Source organism: Nannospalax galili, unplaced genomic scaffold, assembly GCF_000622305.1.
Source record: "Nannospalax galili isolate Female #2095 unplaced genomic scaffold, S.galili_v1.0 scaffold300, whole genome shotgun sequence".
Lineage (NCBI taxonomy): Eukaryota > Metazoa > Chordata > Mammalia > Rodentia > Spalacidae > Nannospalax > Nannospalax galili.
The window spans coordinates 2026335-2047057 of record NW_008347322.1 but is presented as its reverse complement, the minus strand read 5'-3'; the positions used below and the strand labels follow the sequence as shown (position 1 = coordinate 2047057).

General features: G+C 50.8%; 1 protein-coding gene and 1 long non-coding RNA gene across 2 annotated transcripts in view; one reads left to right on the top strand and one right to left on the bottom strand.

Moving 5' to 3' along the window:
• Positions 1 to 20723, bottom strand: part of Ak8 (adenylate kinase 8) — a 66073-nt gene that overhangs the window by 24618 nt on the left and 20732 nt on the right. Inside the window, exon 5 of the mRNA XM_029568762.1 lies at positions 16605 to 16673. Within this exon, the coding sequence (XP_029424622.1) occupies positions 16605 to 16673 (69 nt within the window). The remainder of the gene's footprint in view (positions 1 to 16604; positions 16674 to 20723) is intronic.
• Positions 6833 to 8922, top strand: LOC103742837. Its single transcript, XR_607639.2, has 3 exons — positions 6833 to 6965; positions 8299 to 8521; positions 8761 to 8922. It is a non-coding gene; the product is annotated as an uncharacterized LOC103742837 (long non-coding RNA).

Sequence of the window (20723 nt, the reverse complement as noted above, 5' to 3'; positions counted from 1 at the left end):
GGAACTGGAGTTATGAATGGTTGTTAGCCACCATGTGGGTGCTAAGAATCAAACCTGGGTCCTCTGCAAGAGCAGTCAGTGCATTTAACTGCTGAGCCATCTCTCCAGTCCCTAGATTTTATTTTTAATTGTGTGTGTGTGTAGGAATGTGCACTTGAGTTCTGTTGACCATGGAGGCCAGAAGAAGGTGTCAGATTCCCCGGAGTTGAAGTTACAGGTGGTTGTGAACCACCTGATGTGGTTGCTGGGAACCAAACTTGAGACCTCTGAAAGGTCTTAATCACTAAGCCATCTCTCCAGCTCCAGAACATTTTTATTATGAGTTTCATTATTGGGGCTGGAGAGATGGATCAGTGGCTAAGCACACTGGCTGCTCTTCCAGAGGACCCAGGTTCAATTCTCAGAACCTACATGGCGGCTAACAACCATCTGCAATTCTGGTTACAGGGGATCCGACACCCTCTTCTGTCCTCCACAGGCATTGCATGACATGAGTGCACTCACATACGTGCAGGCAAAACACTCACACACATAAAATAAATTCAAAAAAAGACAACAAACTTGGGCAGGAGAAATGGCTCAGTGATTAAGAGCACATGTTGCTCCTCCAGAGGACTGAGTTCAATTCCCAGCAAACACATCGGGTGGCTCACAACCACCTCTAACTCCAGCTCCTGGGGGATCTGACCTTTCTGGCCTCTGCAGGCACCTGCACTCTCATGCACACACCCACACACAGACACACATCATTAAAAATATAAATAAACAAACTAATAAATTAGTTAAACAAATTAATTAAGCAAACAAAATACTGGGGCCAGTGAGATGGCTCAGCAGGTAGAAGCACTTACAGCCACACCTGTGACCTGAGTTTGAGCCCAAGAACCCATGTAAAGGTGCAGAAAGAACTGACTCCACAAAGTTGTTCTCTGACCTTCATACACATGCCATCGCACACACACACCCAGCCCCAAGACAGAAGGACCCCAGGGGCTGCTGGTGGCCAGCCCAGCTGAACTGTCAAGCTCTGGATTCAGTGAGAGACCCTGTCTCCAAAAATAGCATGGAGTGTGATTAAGGAAGACACCAGACACTGACCTCTGATCCCTGCACACACAGGCGTACATGCATGTACACACACACACACACATACACACACACACAAACTTCGCACCTACATTTCTTCATTACTAAAATATTTAAGTTCCAAAAGCCTCCCCTGACATTTTTTTTTTAAATCCAAACAAATTTACAGCCTAAAGAGTACTGGAAAACCAGGCAAGCTTTCATTAATTCCTTACACAAGAAAATAGAGCCACAGAGCCCTGGTTTTTGGAACTAATGAAGCAAACATGCAAAAAAAAAAGTTTTTTTTCCACAGCCTTTGGCTCCCTCAAGTCCTTGTTATAAGCAGGGAAGTGCTGGGCTGCTGCGGCAGGAGGAGAAACCCTACAGATGTAAGCGTCTGCGTCTGCGGGAGGCAGGGGCAGCCTCAGCCCCCTCCGTTTCAGATCTGGGATGAGAACCAGAATCCTCTGAACTTCATCTACATTCCTAGCTGCATGCACACACATGCACACATACACAAGCACATTGCACATGGTCTCCTGTTGTGAGAGGAAGGAGATTCGTGAGCACAGCTTCCTCTCGCACAAGGACTGACTTGTCTGCTTCAAGTCACTTTTTTTTGGGAACAGGGTCTCACTACATAGCCCTCACTAGCCTGGAACTCACTATGTAGACCAGGCTGGCCTTGAACTCACAGAGATCCACCTGCCTCTACTGGAATTAAAGGCATGAACCACCATGACCTGGCCTGGGCTTCTTTTTAAAAAAAGACAGGGTATTGTTACCTAGCCCAGGCTGGCCACACACCTGCAGCCACCCCCCCCCCGCCAGCGTCTGAGCCATCATCACCCAGTCCTGTCTCACTTGTAAAAAAGCTAATACTCTGAGGAGACCTTTGCTCTAACACTTCCTCACTGCGCAGTCAGCACACCTTACCCAAATCTAGAGTGGACTTTGTCACCTGGCCCGAAGCTCTTACAGCTCTTTGGGAAAGACAAAAAAGAAAAAGCTGGCCTCCTGAGTACCAAGAAAGGGGCAGCAAAACAAGGGACCGCTCCCTGACTACGTGTGCTTGAGGTGGCCTCCTGTGTAGATGGGAGACTTTAGGGAGAAGACAGGAGGCTCTACAGGTCTGCTCTAATTTGAGGGGGGGTGAGGCTAAGGAAGGAGGTTCCTAGGCACACCAGGGTGTTCTTCATCCTATGGGACAGGTAGTCATGGACACTCACTCCTGTGCTGGTCCATGGGGCTCCACATCAGTCACCCTGAATGAAGTAGTGCCCTTAATAGAGACTTTAGTGTGAGGGTAAAAGCTGGTCCTGGAGCATCCCCAGCTGAGTGATCTGAGACCTTCCCTGGAGCGCACGTTTGTAGGGGTTTCTTGTATGGTTGGTTGCAAAACAGACTGCGCTTTCCAGGGGGAAATGGCGATTTGAGTAGAGAACATTTTCAGCAAAGCAAGAAGTCGTCACTCAGAAAACAGTCACCCACGACAGCCAGGGGACACCGAGAGCTTTGCCGCCACCGTGCGCTGCAGGGTCCATAGGTCCAGAGTCCAGCAGTCTGATGCAGGGGTAGCAGTCAAATCCTAATTAGAATATATTATCCATCTTCCTGACACTTCAGTGAGATGTCTATCCCGCTCTGCAGCCGCAGCTTTGTTCCGAGCAGGTTAATTGATATTCTGGTGCCTTAGCTCGCCATACCCCCGTGGCTCCGTTCTGTTTTATCACACATCAAAAAGGCCGTATGCTCAGGGCACTCCGTGCACCAGCGCAGAGCTGGGGGTCTGCACAGCTGCAAGGGGTACGGTATCACAGGAAAGACAGGAAAGACAAGACCGAGCAGATGTCACAGATGGAAGCAGAGAAGCCAGGCGGCCCAGGGAACTTGGCGAGGCTCGGAGCTCGGCCCCTGGAAGCACTGAGGCCCTTCCCGCAAACAGAAACACAGGTCCTCTCTGCCCTCATGACTGTTATTAAAGTGCAATTAGCAGGACGTGTGGGAAACTCTGCTGCCCTCTGGGCAGCTGCCTTTGTGATGTACTGCCCACATCTCCTCCCCTCTCCTCCAAGGGAAGAGAGTGTGGTGCCTCCACCCCCCGACCCCTGCCTCACAGAGGCTCCCCCCAGCACTTCCCTGATCTGGCTCCCAGCATCTGAGAGGGACAGGACGCACCACTAATCATGCATGAAAGCCGGCTCCAAACAGGATGATCAATTGCTTCTAAGGGCCTCTGGATATCAAAACATCATAATTTCCTTTGTGGACACATGCGGTGATGCATACCTAGTCCCATGGAGCACTTCCCTTACAGTTTTGAGGAAGGCAAACTATTGTTTATTTGTTTGCTTGAGATAAGGTCAAGGCCCAGACTGACCTTGAATTCCATATAAAGCTGAGGACATCTCTCACCCCATCTCAGTTCCCTGGGGAGGTTCACCCCCAAATCCCTACCCACATCAATGGGTTATTTCCCTGTCGTCCTCAGTCCCCGTCATCTCATGACTTTGTCTTCTGAAAACAGACTGGACCGCACGCCATCACTCCAGGAAAAATCCAAGCCAGCCAATGATTGGAAAGGGAATTCGGGAAGGTCTTCTGTGTCTCCAGAGGCATGCTTCTTCCAGACACACTGGGCCTGCTGCTCAGCCTACAGACCGGTGGCCCACACATACCCTTAGAAGTCCTAGATTCCTCTGACCATAGCCTCAACCTGAGGGCCCAGCAACCCCACAATTAAGGTATGGCAATGCAGTGGTAAAACATGTTGCTCTGCCCTCTGGATATCCCTGCCTGGCAGCAGACATCTCCTTCCTTCCCAGCCCCTGTGAACATAGCTGCCTCTTCAGAGGCCTCTCAGCTGTGGGTCAGTCATACTGCACTCCGAATGAGATGCCAGTGACAGCTGCCCCCACCCCTTGAGCCTCCATAAGGTCAAGAAATCACGTGTCCCATGTAAGTGCAGTGAGAGCCACTGATGTCAGCCCAATAACACCACAAAGAGGAGTAAAGCAAGCAGCCCCTTAGGGTCAAAGCATTGTTCATCTCTCTCTTCGCCGGGAACTCAGACTCGCTAACCCGTGAACACCAAGTGAAGTTTTGCATTCTATGTAAACACAATGCTCAAAACATTTCTGTGTCTTAGGGCTGGGGACACAACTCTGTTCCAGCCTTGCATGAACCAAGAGGCAACGTGCTGAGCTCATAGCACCTAGCTCTCTTCTCTCTTCCCTGCCCTCTCTTTTAAAATTTTTTAAAAAATTTATTTTAATCTTATGCATATGAGTGTATTGCCTGCATGTGTGTAAGTGCACCCATGTCATGCAATGCCCGAGGAGGTCAGAAGAAAGCGTTGGATTCCCCTGAACTGGGGATACAGACTACTGTCAACCGCCATGTGGGTGCTGGGAATCAAACCTGGGTCCTCTGCAAGAGCAGCCAGTGCTCTTAACTACTGAGTCATCTCTCCAGCCCAACGCCTCTCTTTTTTGAGACAAAGTCTCATGTATCCCAAGCTGACCTTGAACTCAATAGTGTAGCCAAGGATAACCCTGAAGGTCTGATCTTCCTGCCTCTACCTCCAGAGTGTTGAGATGGCAGGTGTAAACAGCCACACCCAGTTTAATACAGTGCTGAGGATGGAACTCAGGCAGGAAGTACTTCCTGCATGGCAGGAAGTAACCTACCAACTGAGCTACATGGCCAGCCCGATGTTGGTCCCTCTCCAGCTCTAGAAAGAGAGGACATGGGCCAGGCCTCCTGCATTCACTCTTGCTTTTCCTCTGGCAGTGAGTGCTATGCTTCCTCTGGGGGAGCAGGTGGGCTACCCACTCTCAGCCCAACTGCAGGCCCGGGGTGAACACCGCTCTCCCAGCTGTCCGCTCTGCCTTGCCCCTCATGGGACAGTTCTGCGTTCAGGTCCACTGGCCTGTGTGTGCTGACAGATGCTGCCTCCCTGCTATTTGTGAGAATTCCTCCTCCTCATAAGGTACAATGACAAACCACTGAACTTTCTATCCCACCAAAGTTCACCCTGAGCTATCTGTTTATTAGGGACTTCCTTACAGAGCATATTGTTGGGACATGGGGGAATCCCAAAGCAGCCACACTGGGAAGCCTGCACTCAGCATGGCTTCCTTGTAGCCACACATATGGAGCCTCAGTTTACCTCCCCCAGAATATATACTCTAGCCCCTCCCTAAGATCTGAGGCCACATGCAATTAGGGATGAATTACATACAACTGGCTAGGATGAATTCTTGGATACACAGGTAAGGGTCCACTGACCGTCCACACCCCCTTCTATGAGGGAACTCAACTGTCACAGGCCCCACGGTGATGGCCCTGCACAGCTGTGGCCGAGCTGATGGAGATGGTACAGACCCCATGGTGGTGGCTCTTGCATGCAGGCCCCATGGCTGTGGCTCTTGCATGCAGGCGCCGTGGCGGTGGCCCTTGCACGCAGGCCCCGTGGCGGTGGCCCTTGCATGCAGGTGCCGTGGTGGTGGCCCTGGCACACAGGCTGAGCTGATGGAGATGGCAGCTGCTTTGCTTGGAGAACCACCTTCTACCACAGTACTTTCATCTCGATGGTGCAGTTCCGGCCCATCCATCCCGTGTTGCCCTCTCATGCCAACAACTCACCTACATCTGAATGGGGTCAGTGGAGGGCTGGGTGCCTGGCTTCTTGCATCATGGCCCATTCCTTCTCAGCTCTCACTGCCAGCCCAGAAAATCACACAAAGGAAAGAAAACCTGAGGGAAGTGGACCGGGCGGGAGGCGCAGCTGGTTCTGAAGCTCACTGATGTTTTTTTCCCGAGGCCCTCTGCAAAAGGTTGCTGGCTTCTACCTGTCACTCAGGTGCGGGTGCCACCGACCTCATTAGATCCCGGTTCTGACGATGCACTGTGCGGCTCATAGATCTGTTATGATCCTACCCTGGAGGTGACAAAACTCTTGCACCCTCCCTCCCCCCCTCACTGGCTGTTCTTACAGAGGACCCAGGTTCAGCAGCACCCACATGGAAGCTAACAACTGTCCCTAACTCTAGTTCCAGGGGATCCAGTGGGCATTTCTCAACACAGGTGCACTTACACATGCAGGAAATACACTCATACACAAAATAAAAACAGTAAATTAAAAAAAGAAAATGAATTGGTCAGGGCAATGGTCTCATTTCGTGTTTTAACATCAGACATCCCAGGGGTTGAGCCTTACTGCTGTGATTGAAGGACTAAGGGAAACTCTAGGAAAACCTCACAGTGAAGGGCAGCAATGTCAACCCAGAAACCTGGTTCTCAAGACGCCAGATCCCATGGTGTGCTGTCATCCTTGGGGCATAGCAGCTAAATTTGGTCAGCAAAAAGGAGACACTAGAAAACACAGGGGTGGGACTCACTTAAGATGCAAGAAGGGAAGCCACAAAACGGTCCTCTACCACCCACCTAAAACCATGCCCGGGTAACAGCTGTACCGTCTCCCCGAAGGAACCCAAAGACACACACGTTCCTATTTCTGAAAACCACTCAGACTTTGTACCCTGATGGCATAACGCTGTTGCATTCTAACCAACATCCTTTTCTGTGAACCAGCAGCAACTTGGAGAGGATTGCATTGCCATGGAGATGCAGAACTGGGGACGGATCCAAATGGCATTCCTTCCTTCCTTCCATCAATATTTACAGAGCATGGGGTCTGTGCCAGGTACTGTGTGAGAGGCTGGGGGATTCTGCCACTGACCTCTGGGTCTGTATTCCTCACTCCAGCTGTGAAAGGGCTGAGCACAGGGAGCATGCTGTGACAGGACCTGGGGTTTTGGCCGGGTCAGAGGCCTCTCTCACAAAGCTGTTGGATGCTGAGGCCAGAACATCAGAACCAGCTGGCTGGCTAACAGGTGGGTGGAGGCTCAGGCAGTGGAGTGCCCTGGATGTTTGTTTCCTATTGTATAACAAGCTTGGGGGCTTAAAACAACCCATTTGGTGTCTCTGTGTCTCAGTGGGTCAGGATCTGAACTTAGCCCCAGGATGTTCTTCCCTGGTCTGGCTGGTGGCTGGCTATGTTCTCATCTGGAGGCTCGACTGAGAAAGAATGCCCTTCCTGGCTCATTCAGGCCAGGGCAGAATCCGTTGGCTTCTGCCGTGTGACTGAGGGTTTCCGTTCCCAGCTGGTGGAGGCTGGTGGTTGCCGGTTGTGCCCAGAGACCAACGTAGGGGCTTCTGTGACACAGTGGCTTGCAGCATCGTGCCAGCCAGCAAGGAGAACCTTCCTCTCCAGGCTGCTGAGACACATTAAAGCACAGGAGAGAAATCTCCTGCTTCTGCCTGACTGAGTGGTCCCACCCACTCCAGAGGAGGGAACTATACGAGGTGTATGCCCCAGGAAGTGGGAAACCACTGATCTATCTCCCACAGAGTGCAAAGGCTCTGAGTTGGGAAGATGAGGCTGAACTGGAGGATTGAAAGGGCTGCATATCCAGGGAGGAAGAGGATGTTGGAATGAAGCTAAGGGCAGGCGGCCCCAGGCCCTGAGAGGCTCTAAGGATGCAGCCTGGGAAACAGGAGGGACCCAGCCACTTTGGAATTTTGCTTGTATGTATGTGATGTGTCTATATGTATTCAAGTATAAATGCACGTGTGCATGTGCGTACACATGCACATGTATGTGCATGCATGTAGAGGCCAGAGGTTGACATTTGGCGTCTTCCTCAACTGAGCTCCACTTTATTTTGTGAGACAGCATCTCCCCCCGAACCTGGGGCGCACTGATTCAGCTAGACCCACTACAGAGCCTCCTGCCTCTGTCCTACCAGACCCAGGGTTATAGGTATGTGTCATGCCTGGCTCCCTATTAGTTTTAAAGAAACCGCCACATGTCTTTGTATAAAATCAACTTCTGAAGGGTGAACTTTCAGGACTGGGTTTTGCACAGCTGTGTCCAGGAAAGGAACAAGGTGGCTGTGGGTGACCAGGAGGGGCCTCTGCTGCCTTCTGAGTTCTGAGCCACTTGAATGGATGTGCTGTATCCAAGAACTCCCCATTTTATTTTGTTTTAGTTTGTTTTGTTTTATTGGAGAAAGGGTCTCATGTAGCCTATGTGGCCTAGAACTCACTACGTAGCTGAGGATAATCTTGAACTTTTAATCCTCTTGCCTCTACTTTCCAAGTGCCCGGGTGGATAGGACGTGTGTGCCACAACACCTGTTTGTTGTTGTTGTTTTTTAAACACAGTGCTGAGCATTGAAGTCGGGGCCTCCCACACGGTAGGGAAGCACTTTACCAGCTGAGCTACATACCCAGCCCCAAATTTTTCAAAGCCACCTTTGGGTAACCACATGAAGACAGTCCTGGGAAGAAATCTGGAAGAGGAAAGAGCATCAGCGACCACATCAAACAGGATGCTCGCGCACCGGCCTGCACGACCACATCAAACAGGATGCTCGCGCACCAGCCTGTACGCTCAGTCTCTCCAGCCCTGCTCCCTTCCTTGCACATCCCCACAGCTCACTGCCTTCTTTCTTAACCCTTCTTTGTCTAAAAGAAGTGGACTGGGCACTCTCTAACCTCAACATGATTGTCCCTAAGATGCACTAACAGGTCTCAAAGACAGGTAGAGCCGCCTCGTTTTCATAGTTCTAATACAAACTGCTAATTTCTCTTTCTCTTAATGCATTGGATGGTCACTTCAAAAAGAATTCTTCAAAGTGATTGCAAACGGAGAAGAAAGCAAGGCAAAGAGAAGAAGCTCCCAGCGTTACCTATGGAATCCTGACGGGAATCCTGACGGCTGTGGCTGTGCTGCCTCCCCCAACTCCACTCCCTGCATTCTTTTTGCGCTCTAAATTACCAATTCTAGTCCCTGTGTAGCTAAATAATAATAATTACCATATAAATGAATATGCATATGTGTCATTTTCCTCCCTGAAAGCTAGAGAGCCTGTTTATTTGGGGTGAGGGTTTGTTTTACTTTTGAACAACCAAAGCTTGCAATTAGAAGCCTTGCCTCACTCTGGAAATCTGTCTCCATCAGGAGGAGATGAAAAAGGCTCTTGTGCCCCGTGAAAGTTAAAAGAAATCTTAAAACAGATTGAAGAAGATAGCTCTTTCCTCTGTACGTAACAATGGGCAGGTTATAAGCCGAATCACAGGCCTGTGCAGCAGGAGACTGCCTCTGTGCTCCAGCCCAGCACTGCTCTTGTTCAGATGGGGAAATGGGGCAGGAAGGACTGAAGCTCACATCAGAGGAAGACATAACCTCCATGACAGGAGGCACAGAAAACAAGAATACCACGCCATTTTTGCGTCTTAGGCCTGATGCTTCAGTGGGGCCTTCTATAAAGGTTCTGCACATCTTGGGTTCTGCATCTGTGAAACTGGGGGGTGCCAGTGTGACTTCCTCCCTGGGTGCTGTAAAGACCGGCGGGAGGTGGTTCAGTGGATGAAGCAGTTCTCCACAAGTGTGAGGACCAGAGTTTGGATCCCCGAGACCACGTGAATTAAAGCTGGGCAGGTGTGGCAGCTGCCTGTAACCCCAGCACTAGGGAGACACAGAGACCGAGGATCCCTAGTGTCCCCCAAAGGCTCCAGGTACATGGCCAGTTGGTGGCTCTGTTTGCGGAGGTCTAGGAGGTGCGTCCTTGCTGGAGGAAATGTGTCTCTGGGGGTGACTTTGAGAGTTCACAGCCTGGTCCCATTTCCGGTCTGTCTCTCTGCTTCCTGCCTGTGGGTGCTCAGCTTTCTGTTCTGGCTGCTTCTCCCACCGTGCCGCCCAGCAATGATGGACTCTTCTCCCTCTGGAACTGTAAGCCAAACAAACCCTTCCTTCTATAAGTCACCTTGGTCATGGTGACTTATCACAGCAACAGAAAAGTAACTTATACATTAGATTAGCCCAAACCAGAACATGGGGTTCAGGGAGGGACCCTTGCCTCAGTAAAGAAATAAAAGCAAAGAGTGACTGAGAAAAACACCTGATGTCAACTTCAGGCCTCCACATGCATGCATACACATATGCACCTACACACACATATGCAAACGTGCATACACACATGTACACGTTAAAAAAAAAAAAAAAGAAAAAAAGAAAGACGCGCCGGGTGTGGTGGCGCACACCTTTAGTCCCTGCACTCCGGAGGCAGAGGCAGGTGGATCTCTGTGAGTTCGAGGCCAGCCTGGTCTACATAGTGAGTTCTAGGACAGCTCGAGCTACAGGGAGACCCTGTCTCAAAAAAGACAAAAACAAAAACAAAAAAAAAACAAAACTGGGTTAGGTGCTGGCTGGATGGAGCAGTTGACCTGGCCACATGTGCCACACACCTGACTGGAAGGTGCCACCAGCAATTTAGTAATCACATTCCTTCCTATGTAGTGTGAGGTGCACCTGCACTGGGGGGCAGCAGATGGTGCTACTGTCATCAGATCACCATGACGATAAATAATATTATAAATGTTAATGTGGCCTGGCCTGGTGGTGCACACCTTTAATCCCAGCTCTTGGGAGACAGAGGCAGGCAGATCTCTGAGTTCTAGGCCAGCCTGATCTACATAGCAAATTCCAGGCCAGCGAGACCATGTCTCAAAAAAAATAAATAAATACAAATAAACTAATGTGGTCAATGGTATTAATAACAAGTCTCCTCACATGGAGTATAATATAGTCAACAGCACTAATAACAAATATTATTTTGATGGCTGTGGTAGTCATGGCAGGGACTCTTAATTAAAAAAAAAATTTATGTGTATGAATGTTTTGCCTGCATGTGCATGCAGTGCCTGAAGAGGCCAGAAGAGGGTGTTGGATCCCCTGGAACTGGAGTTATGAATGGTTGTTAGCTGCCATGTGGGTGCTGGGAATTGAACCCAGGTCCTCTGCAAGAGCAGTTAGTGTTCTTAACCACTGAGCCATCTCACTCTTTTTTTTTTTTTTTCGTCTTTTTGAGACAGGGTCTCCCTGTAGCCTCAGCTGTCCTGGAACTCACTATGTAGACCAGGCTGGCCTTGAACTCACAGAGATCCGCCTGCCTCTGCCTCCTGAGTGCTGGGATTAAAGGAGTACGCACTCTCTCTTTTTTTTTATGGGGATGGAACCCAGGTCCATGCACATTCTAGGCAAGCACTCTACCACTGGGTCACACCCATAGCCTGATGCTTTTTAACAACTGTGGTTCCTTGCTATGACCCTGGCACTAAGAAAAGATTTGCTGCATAAGCAAACAGATGATGAATGAATGAATGAATGAATGAATGAATGAATGAATGAATGAAACACTGGAGGGAGGCAGATGGCCCAACAGAAGGCAATGTGATGGTGATGGAGGGACATGTCAGGTTCCATGGGGTTGTGGGAAGGAGCCCTCAGGTCAGTGACTGGCAGGAAAGCGGGCGAGTGGACAGTCTGCACACAGCATCCAAATCTCTGCAGAGGCTATACAGCCTGGCCTGTGGCCCAAGGCTACAAAGAGCCAGCCCTGGGCACCATGGCCCCAGTCCACAGCTTGCCAGCCCCACTGCTTTCCCATCATGTGGTTCTGGGCAGGCCTCAGGCAGTACATCTGTGGAATGGGGCCAGTAATGATCTTCTAGAGCCACACAGGGATGGAAAAAGTGCTGTCTCAGCACAGTATTGGTCCTTTCCTATGTGTCTAGAACCAGGACAGATCTAGCTCACAGTCCAGATTCGGAAGGCCCCACCGCACTGAACTTGCAACTGTCTGAGGTGCAAGACTAGGTCAGCTCTGCTGATTCCATTTTACTTTTGGCGTCCTGTAGATTGACCCCAAATCGTCCCATGTGCTAAGAACACAACCTAACCCTGAGTGACAGCTCCAGCCCCCCGCGCCCCCACCCTCACCTGTGCTTGTAAGTACGACACAGGGCCTGTTGCAGGGCTTCAGTCCTGGGTGAGGGACACTTGTACCAGAGTAGTGACATTCCTGTGTTTGGCCAGATGTGGGAGCTGTGATTGCCGAGAGAGAGGAGAGACTGAAGACCCAAGAGGAAGGGTCAGACACCTTCCGCCTGGTGAAGAAGTTTCATTCCGGGTGGCAAACTTGTGGTCCAACAGGGATGTCAGCACAGTGTTCTGTGCTGGACTATGCATGGTGACCACGCACAGTCATTTCAGACATCCCTCTCTCTCCTTCATTACCTGCCAACAGGTTGTCCCTAGACAACAATGGGAACCTTTAAGGGGGAGACTGACTGATGTCTCAGTTTGAAAGAAGCTGCCCTAAGTTGGCTGAACTGAGTGTGAAGTTGGGGTGCAGCTGGATTTCTGGCCCCTGGCCTCAGTCCTGGCCATAGAGCTCCACTGAGATGGTCCCCCCTTCTCTAGAAACTTCCACGGTGACCTGACTCTCCTGGCCCTGCTTTCCCTTCAAACTTTGTCTCTCTGCTTTCTTCCGGTCAGGTGAGGCTGCTTCATACTGTAACTGGGAACCCAGGGCAGGACCACCTGGCTAGTGGTGGGGGTGTCAAGGAGGAAGGTGTCCAGAGTGGGGGAAGGGCCCAGCAGCCAGGACAGGCCAATGCATGCAAAGGGGGCTGTGCTGAAGAGCTTTAGTGTCAACTTGACACACCTGGGTTGAGGAGCCTCAATTGGGGAATTGCCTCCATTGGACTGGCCTGTGGCCATGTCTGTGGGGCATCTTCTTGATGGTTGAGTGATGTGGGAGGGCCCAGCCCACTGTGGGTGGTGCCACCCCTGGACAGGTGGGCCTGTGTTGCATAAGAAAGCAGGTTGAGCAGGGGCCAGGGGAGCAAGCCAGTAGGCAGCATTCCTCCATGGCCTGTGCTCCAGCTCCTGCCTCCAGGTTCCTGCCCTGAGTTCCTGCCTTGGGCTCCTGTTGAACTGTGACCCAGGAGATGCAAACCAAACAAACCCTTTCCTCCCCAAGTTGGTAGTGGTCAGAGTGTTTTGTCACAGCAATGGAGAAACAAACTAGGACAGGGACGCAAAGTGGAGGTATCAAGTTGAGTCAAGTGCGGGCGTGGTAGCAAGGCAGAAACAGTTAAGTCTGCGCTCAGGCCTCTTTCTAACATTCCTGGAAGGGCGATGTTTACTTCTTACGTAGAACTGAAGGAAAAAGCAGAAAGGTTTGTGTGACGATGTGGAAGTGTTGTTCAGAACAGGGGTTGTCTGGTGCAGTAACCACTTCTCTGTTGCTGTAGCAGAATGTCTGACAACTGAAGGGAGGAAGGGTTTGTTTGGGCTCATGGCTTGATGGCGCACAGTCCGTCGTGGAGGGAAGGCCTGGTGACAGAAGCAGGAGGCGGCCGGCTACGTAGTGCCCGCAGTCAGGAAGCAGACAGTTGAAGTGCTAGTGCTCGGCACGTTTTTCTCACTTCTGTTCAGTCCAGGACCCAGCTCATAGGACGGTGCCATGCACATCTGGGGATGGGGTGGGTCTCTCTTCAGCCACATTCTCTGAGAATGCCTCACAGATATGCCCAGAGCCATGCCTCCTATGTGATTCTAAGCCCAAACTGGCAACCGAGATCGTCTGCATGGCCAGTTCTGGCTGTTTTTATACATAAAGTTTTACTGGGACACAGCTCTGCCCTTTCGGGACATACTGTATCTGCTGCTTCCACATTATGTCAGAGCTGCCACAAAGACCACACAGCCAGCAAGCCTGAACTGGCTGTAACTTGAGGTCAGAGGAAGACACACACACTATTTAGGTCCCTCTTTAACACCGAGACTGCAACTTTGTCTGTAACCCGTTCCTGCTTCCAGGCACATGGCTGGGGGCCAAGCAGGTCATTTGCCAGGCCTTAGGAAAGTACACAGCCAAAGGTAAAGCGGAGAAGAATCTAGAATCCCAGAAGCTCCTGGGCAAGGAAGCTACCTGAGCCCCAAAGCAGCCACAAGCAGGGATAGAGCAGGGCCAGGAGGAGGTGGAGGAAAAAAGGCCCTTCTCAGAGTAGGGGAGTCTGTGCGAGGGCCCCCAGCCCCCAGGCCACCCTGCTGCAGCCGGCATGACTCAGGGACATGGGGAGCAACATCACGCTAACTCTTTCTGTCTCTGTCCCCTCACTCTGTGGTCCTCGTATGGAGACGGTCACAGAGCAGAGAAGTAACACCACAACTTTCTGGCCAAAAGACTGAAAAGAGGGATACCAGGGACATGCCAGAGAGGGAAGCCCAGGAAAGTAACCGCTAGAATTGTTTGTGTTATTACGATGGAATTTCCGAGGCAATCTAACTTTACAAAGAAAAGAGGTTTATTTAGCTCACAGTTTTAGAGGCTTGGATAGTCCAACTACATTGCCAACATCGCTGGAGTTAGCGATGGAAACCATGGAAACACATCTCTGGGTGTGTCTGCATGGGCATTTCCAGAGAGGTTTAACCAAGCAGGGACCAGCCCATGGGCTGGAGTCTCAGGCCTAATAAAAAGGAGGAAGCAAATAGAGTGCCAGCCTCCCTCCCTGCTTCCTGCCTGTGGACACACTGTGACCAGCTGCCCGGGGATTCTGCCACCACGCCTTCCTGTATGGCATTCCAACGACCATGCTGAGAGACAAAACTTTCAATCTTCTCCCAGGGCCCCCAGGGTGGTACACACACAACAGAGGATGACACAGCACTGTCATCCCCACAGCTGCCAAAGACAAAGTCCACACCAAAACTACAACTCAGAACTGCCCAGTTGGAGCACATTAGAACTCAACCGAATCACCCACCAACACAAAATGTCAGCATTCACCACAGGACACAGATTGTACCCAGAATCTCAAGACACGAAACATATCCAGGATACAACTCTACTTAGCCCAGGGAGAACCAGGCTAATCCTGACTCACATGGAGGAAAATAAACCATCACCAAGGTGTGACTCAGGCGTTGGACTTTTTCACAAAGCTAACCCTCCAAAGCTGCTGTTATTATTTTTTTTTAAGTTGGGGCTGAGCTGGGTGTGGTGGTACATGCCTTTGAGCCCACCCCTCCGGAGGCAGAGGGAGGCAGATCTCTGAGATGGAGATCAGCCTGGTTCCAGGCCAGCTGGGGCTACAGCAAGACCCTGTCTCAAAACAAAACAGGACAGAGCCCCAGGGACCGTGAGACATTCCTGTTACTGGAGTACTACAAGGAGAAAAAGTGCAGTACATGTGGCCCTCAGCTTGACGTGACTGTGGCCATCTTGGCTGTAACTGCCATGCTGCCACCAGGTCACCCAGACATGCATCCCCAAGCCCTAGAGGAAGGAGCCAGACAGCCAGCGGACACTGCACCAGCCCCCAATGCTCAACCTGTGTTTTAACCCATGTTAGACATGTGACTAGGTTTTGTCAAAGGCTAGGCGTACTCTGACTAGTCTACCTTTGTCTACATTAGCGTAAAGCCCCTTCCTCCTGCCTTGGGGGTCAGGGATCAACCCATCTGGCTGATGTCTAACAAATGCCCCTGCCCCAGTTCCCCCAATCCCACAGCTGTGTGAGTATAATCCACAGTAATCCTGGGCCTGTCTGTCTTGATTTTGGTGTCAGGGTAACTAGTGGTCAGTTCTCACACATTACACCAAGTTTCTAAAACCACATAGGAAATTATTTCAAGAACAAAATCTGGGAGCTGGAGAGCTGGCTCAGCAGTTAAGAACACTTGCTGCTCTTTCAGAGGATCTGGGTTTGATTCTCAGCACCCACATGGCAGCTAATAACTGTCCATAACTCCAGTTCCAGGGGATCCAACACCCTCTTCTAACCTCTATGGGCATTGCACGAACATGGTGCATGTACATGCAGGTAAAACATTCATACCCATTAAATAAAAATAATAAATAAGATATATTTTTTAAAAAAGAATCAAGGCAGGGGCTAGGGAGATGGCTCAGCAGTTAAGAGGTGTTGCTGCTCTTACAGAAGACCTGAGTTCAGTTCCCAGCACCCACATGACAGCTAACACCCACCTGTAACTCCAGTTCCAATGGATCCAATGCTTGTGGCTACCACAAGCACCAAGCATGTGGTGCTTATACATACATGGGGGCAAAACACACATAAATAAAAAAAATAAATCTTTAAAAGAATAAAAGCTACGGACTGGAGAGATGGCTCAGGGGTTAAGAACACTTGCTGTGTGAGTCCCAGCACCCAACTGGCGGCTAACAACTGATCTTTAATCCAGTTCCAGGGGATCTGATACCCTCTTCTGGCCTCGTCAGGCATTGCACACAGGTGGTGCACTTACATACATGCAGGCAAAACAGGCAAACACATTAAAAAAAAAAAAGACTAAAGCATAAAAGCTGAAGAGCCTGGAAGCCAAAACATCGCTTGCTGGTTGACTTAACAGCTCCCACACACACTGGCAATTGCTCTTTTGCTCTTTGCTCTCTTGGGACCCTCAGAGTGGGCTGGCTGTTTCATAGGCTACTTTAAAGCCCATGTCCACAAACTGACCCTTGCTGAGCTCCTGGTTGCCAGTTTTATCTTCTCCATAGCCTCTGATGGTCATGCTCCGAGAGGGGCATGCCCCTCCCCGGCCCCTCTGTCCTAGTAGCAGCCCTTAGCCCCACAGCACCATGCAATCTTACCTTTCTGAGGCAGTCATCCTCGTTCAGGCGCTCCTTAACCAGGGTGACCAGCATCTTGTTAGAAACTGTCTAAAGGAAGGACACACACCATGAGGCACCCCCAACTTGCATCTTAGAGCTCAGGGGCCAGACACTGACAGTGCTCCTGACTGAGCCCTTGTTCCAGTACTCTCCTATCCCTGCCCACATTTAATTTTTTAAAAATATTGCATGTGGGGACTGGAGAAATGGCTCAGCAGTTAAGAACACTGGTTGTTCCTGCAGAAGACCTGGGTTCGAATCCCAGCACCCAGACTAACAACTGTCCTAACTCCAGTCCCAGGGGATCTGACAGCCTCTTCTGACCTCTGAGGGCATTGCGTGACACGGAGGCAATACACACATACACATAAAATAAAAATAAAAATTTTTTAAAAGTTAAAAAAATATTGTATGTGTATGAGTGTTTTGCTTGCATGTATTTACTGCCTGTGGAGGTCAGAAGAGGGCGCTGGATCCCCTGGAACTGGAGCTACAGATGGTTGTAGCCACCATGTGGGTGCTGGGAACTGAGCTCTGGTCCTCTGCCAGAATAGCCAGTGCTCTTCCCTGCTGAGCCATCTCTCCAGCCCCATCGGTCCCCATTTTCTGACCTTCACCCCCAAACACCACTCCCTATTACCTGAAGTGTCTTCCGACCACTATGCTGGCAAGCTATAGTCACACCTCCTTCCCATGCTCCTTGAAAGGAGGGGGGGGGGTCAGTTACCCCTCCCACCCAGTCGACCTTAGCTGCATGAGGGGAGGGGCCAAAGATATATAAGCTGAGCACATCATGAGACATCTCTGGCCACTTTGTGCGGCTGTTGGAAGTCACAGCATCTGTGTTTGAACGTGGACTTTCCAGCAAAGCTGTAAATAGGTGGGAGTGCCCACTCTTGTGTAAGTAAACCCCCACCCCATGTTCTGTTAGTAATCCCAATAAACTCGTCAGGATTTTCCAAACGGCGGTTTTGGGGAATTCTTGCTTCGGGTTATCTTGTTGTCCAGTTGTCCTAAGGACGGTGTGAGGAGGGAACAGATGCCACATGTGCCTCCCAGAAGTAATTTTTAGTACACACCTCTGAGCCACAGCCCTCCCAGTCCCACAAGGTCCCAACTGAACTCTGCTTCTTGAACCCCAAGAGTGAAATGATGAATTTGTCTGTTATTCAAACCACAGGAGGCTGTGTCTGTTCCCAGTAACGGCAACAGTCCTCTAGGAAAGGGGCTGCATCTTGGGCCTTTGTACCCCACAGACAGGGGTGAAGATGGGGGAGGGAACTAGTTGACCCAGGCTCTAGTGTGAAGAGTGTACACACACACCTCTCTCCAATTGTACACTCCGTGACTTCACACTGGTGATTAAAAGCTAACCTCAATGGAAGTGTTTATGTCACAAAATGGGCAAATGCTGTAAGGACTCTGCTGGAGAGATGTGGGCGTTGAACAGACCCTGCCGCAAACTCCAGAGAGTACCAAGGACAAATTCAACAAGTCGTTACCACACAGCTTGAGGGTGGATGATGGAGCCATCCTCTGGTACTTAGTGAGGGCCTCCGCCCTTCATCTTCTATTCTTCACCCAGCCAGGGACATGGTGCAGGCCAAGCACAGGGAGTGTCTCCCCACAAATCCCTCAAGCATCCTTAGGGCTGGCCACATTTGTTGTGGCTCTGTAAAAACAGCCTCCATGGTTCGTTCTAGAAGCAACTTTCGTGAAGGTTTAGGGTGCCCACATCCTGGCCCTCAGCTGCCACCATGCCCTCCTTCAGTGCTGGAGAAGATTGCGATCATGGCTCACAGCTTCTGAGAGTTTCAGACCATCAGGACAGGGACAGTATAGCCAAGCATGACAGCAAAGTTCATGACAGCAGGGGCATGTGACAGTGCCAGCTATGTCACATCAGAGCAGACCAGGAAGTAGAGAACCATGCAGGAAATAGGGCCGGTGTAACCCTCAAAGCCTCCTCATAGTGACCTACCAGCTAAACCCATAATAAAGGATCTACAGGTAACCTCCCAAACTGAATCCTGTTAGGGACATTTCAAAGTCAAACCATAATAGCCAGGGGCTCTCTCTCTCTCTCTCTCTCTCTCTCTCTCTGCCTCTCTCTCTCTGCCTCTCTGTCTCTGTCTCTCTCTGTGTGCTTGTGTGTGCATGCGTGTCTGTGTGTTTCTGTGTGTGTGTCTCTGTGTGCATGAGTGTGTGTGTGTGTGTGTGTGTGTGTGTGTGTGTGTATTTTAAGACAGAGCTTTGCCTACCAGGCTGGGCTCAAAATCGCTATGTGGCTAAGATGCTAAGGATGCCCTTAAACTCCTCATTCCTCTGCCTCTACCCCAAGCACTGGGATTACAGGCATCCAGTAATCCCCACACACAGTTTATGCAGTGCAGGGGATCAATCCCAGGGCCTCATGCATGTTAGGCAAGCACTCTACCAACTGAACTACATCCTCAGCCCAGCCAGGAGTTTTGTCTGCATTGGTCTGGGAAGAGTTAAGAATCTGCCTTTCCAACATGATCTTAAGTGACATCATTGCTCCTAGACAGACCCTCACCTGGAGCACCACTGGCCTAATGTAAGCTCAGTGTCCAAGAGCCCACCAGGCTGGGGAGCCAACTAGCCAGGAAGACTCTCTTTCCGCTGGTGCCCACGTCCTCCCAGGTATCTGGGGGAGCTCCCCAGGATTGGAAACACGGGGCATAGGCAGGAAGCAGTGGTCCCCATCCCCTTTCACCCTCTTCCATTCCTTCCCATCCCCTCCCAGGCAGCTGTGGTTCCAGAGGCTCATCCTCCCTCCCTGATATCACCTACTCATGCAGCATTCAAACAGGTACAGGGACGCAGGGGGTCCAAAGAGTCAAAGCAAATGGTTGAAAGGTGACAGGCCCAGGTGGGGTGCTCGCCCCCCACAGCCAGCACGGTAGGGGTGGTGGCTTTGAGTGAGGCCCATCCCAAGGGCTCCCTGCTGTTCTCTGCCACTGTGCTGTCTGGATGGTAGCTTTGATGTGTCACATCACCACCAGGGCTTTCTGGGCCACTCCTCAAAACTCTGCCAAAGTGTCTCATCAGTCGCTGTCCTTCCGGCACCCATTAATGTGTCCTCACCCTCTGGCCCCCAGGCCTGGCCTAAGAGGAGCGGCAGGAACAAGTGGAGAGAGCCCAGGGTGGCCACTTCTGGGTATGACGTGAGCACCTGGGGTTGGCTGAGGGCTGGTGGATGTGCAGCACACAGCCTGTCTCTTTGCCCCCTCGAGGGCAGTGTTGGCTACATCTTGTTGCATCTACTTTGGGCCCGTTCTCTCCCCTGGCAGGTTCCAGTGTAGCTCCTACAGCTTCTGGGGCCCAAGGATGGGATGGCTGGCCTGCTGCCCCAGGTGCCTCCTTCTCTTGAAAGATTGGCTGAGTGACTGTGCAGAGGTGCCAGGTGTGTGGGCTGCAGCAGGTGGGCGGGCTGCAGCAGGTGTGTGGGCTGCAGCAGGTGTGTGGGCTGCAGCAGGTGTGTGGGCTGCAGCAGGTGGGCGGGCTGCACCTGGTTCTGCCTTCAGGGCCACTAACTTCTAGAATGGGCTTCACTTTACATGGAAATGAGCTTGGGTTACCTTTATCACCAGGGCTCACTCTTGGACCCTAGTGACCCTGGATCACCTAGGTGGGGGACTCTGATGCACAGTACAGACTTCAGCAGGTCACCAGAAGGGGAAGCGCTGAGAGCCTGGTCTCCCCCACAGGGACAGCAGCTCTACTGGAATCTACAGAAGCCCTTTCCAGGGGCTGGAGAGATGGCTCAGTGGCTCAGAGCACCGGCTGCTGTTGCAGAGGACCCGGGTTTGATTCCCAACACCCACATGGTGACTAACAACCGTCCATAACTCCAGTTCCAGGGGATCTGATGTCTTCCTCTGACCTCCATGGGCATTGCACAACATGGGTGCACTCACATGCATACAGCCAATACAGTCATGCACATAAAATAATAATAAATAAAATATTAAAAAATAAAGTTGTAGATAGAGTAATATTATTAATAGCTGCAAACAGATATTTTCAAGAGAAAGCAAAATAATAAGAAACATTAACAGTGAATAAAAGGTTTTC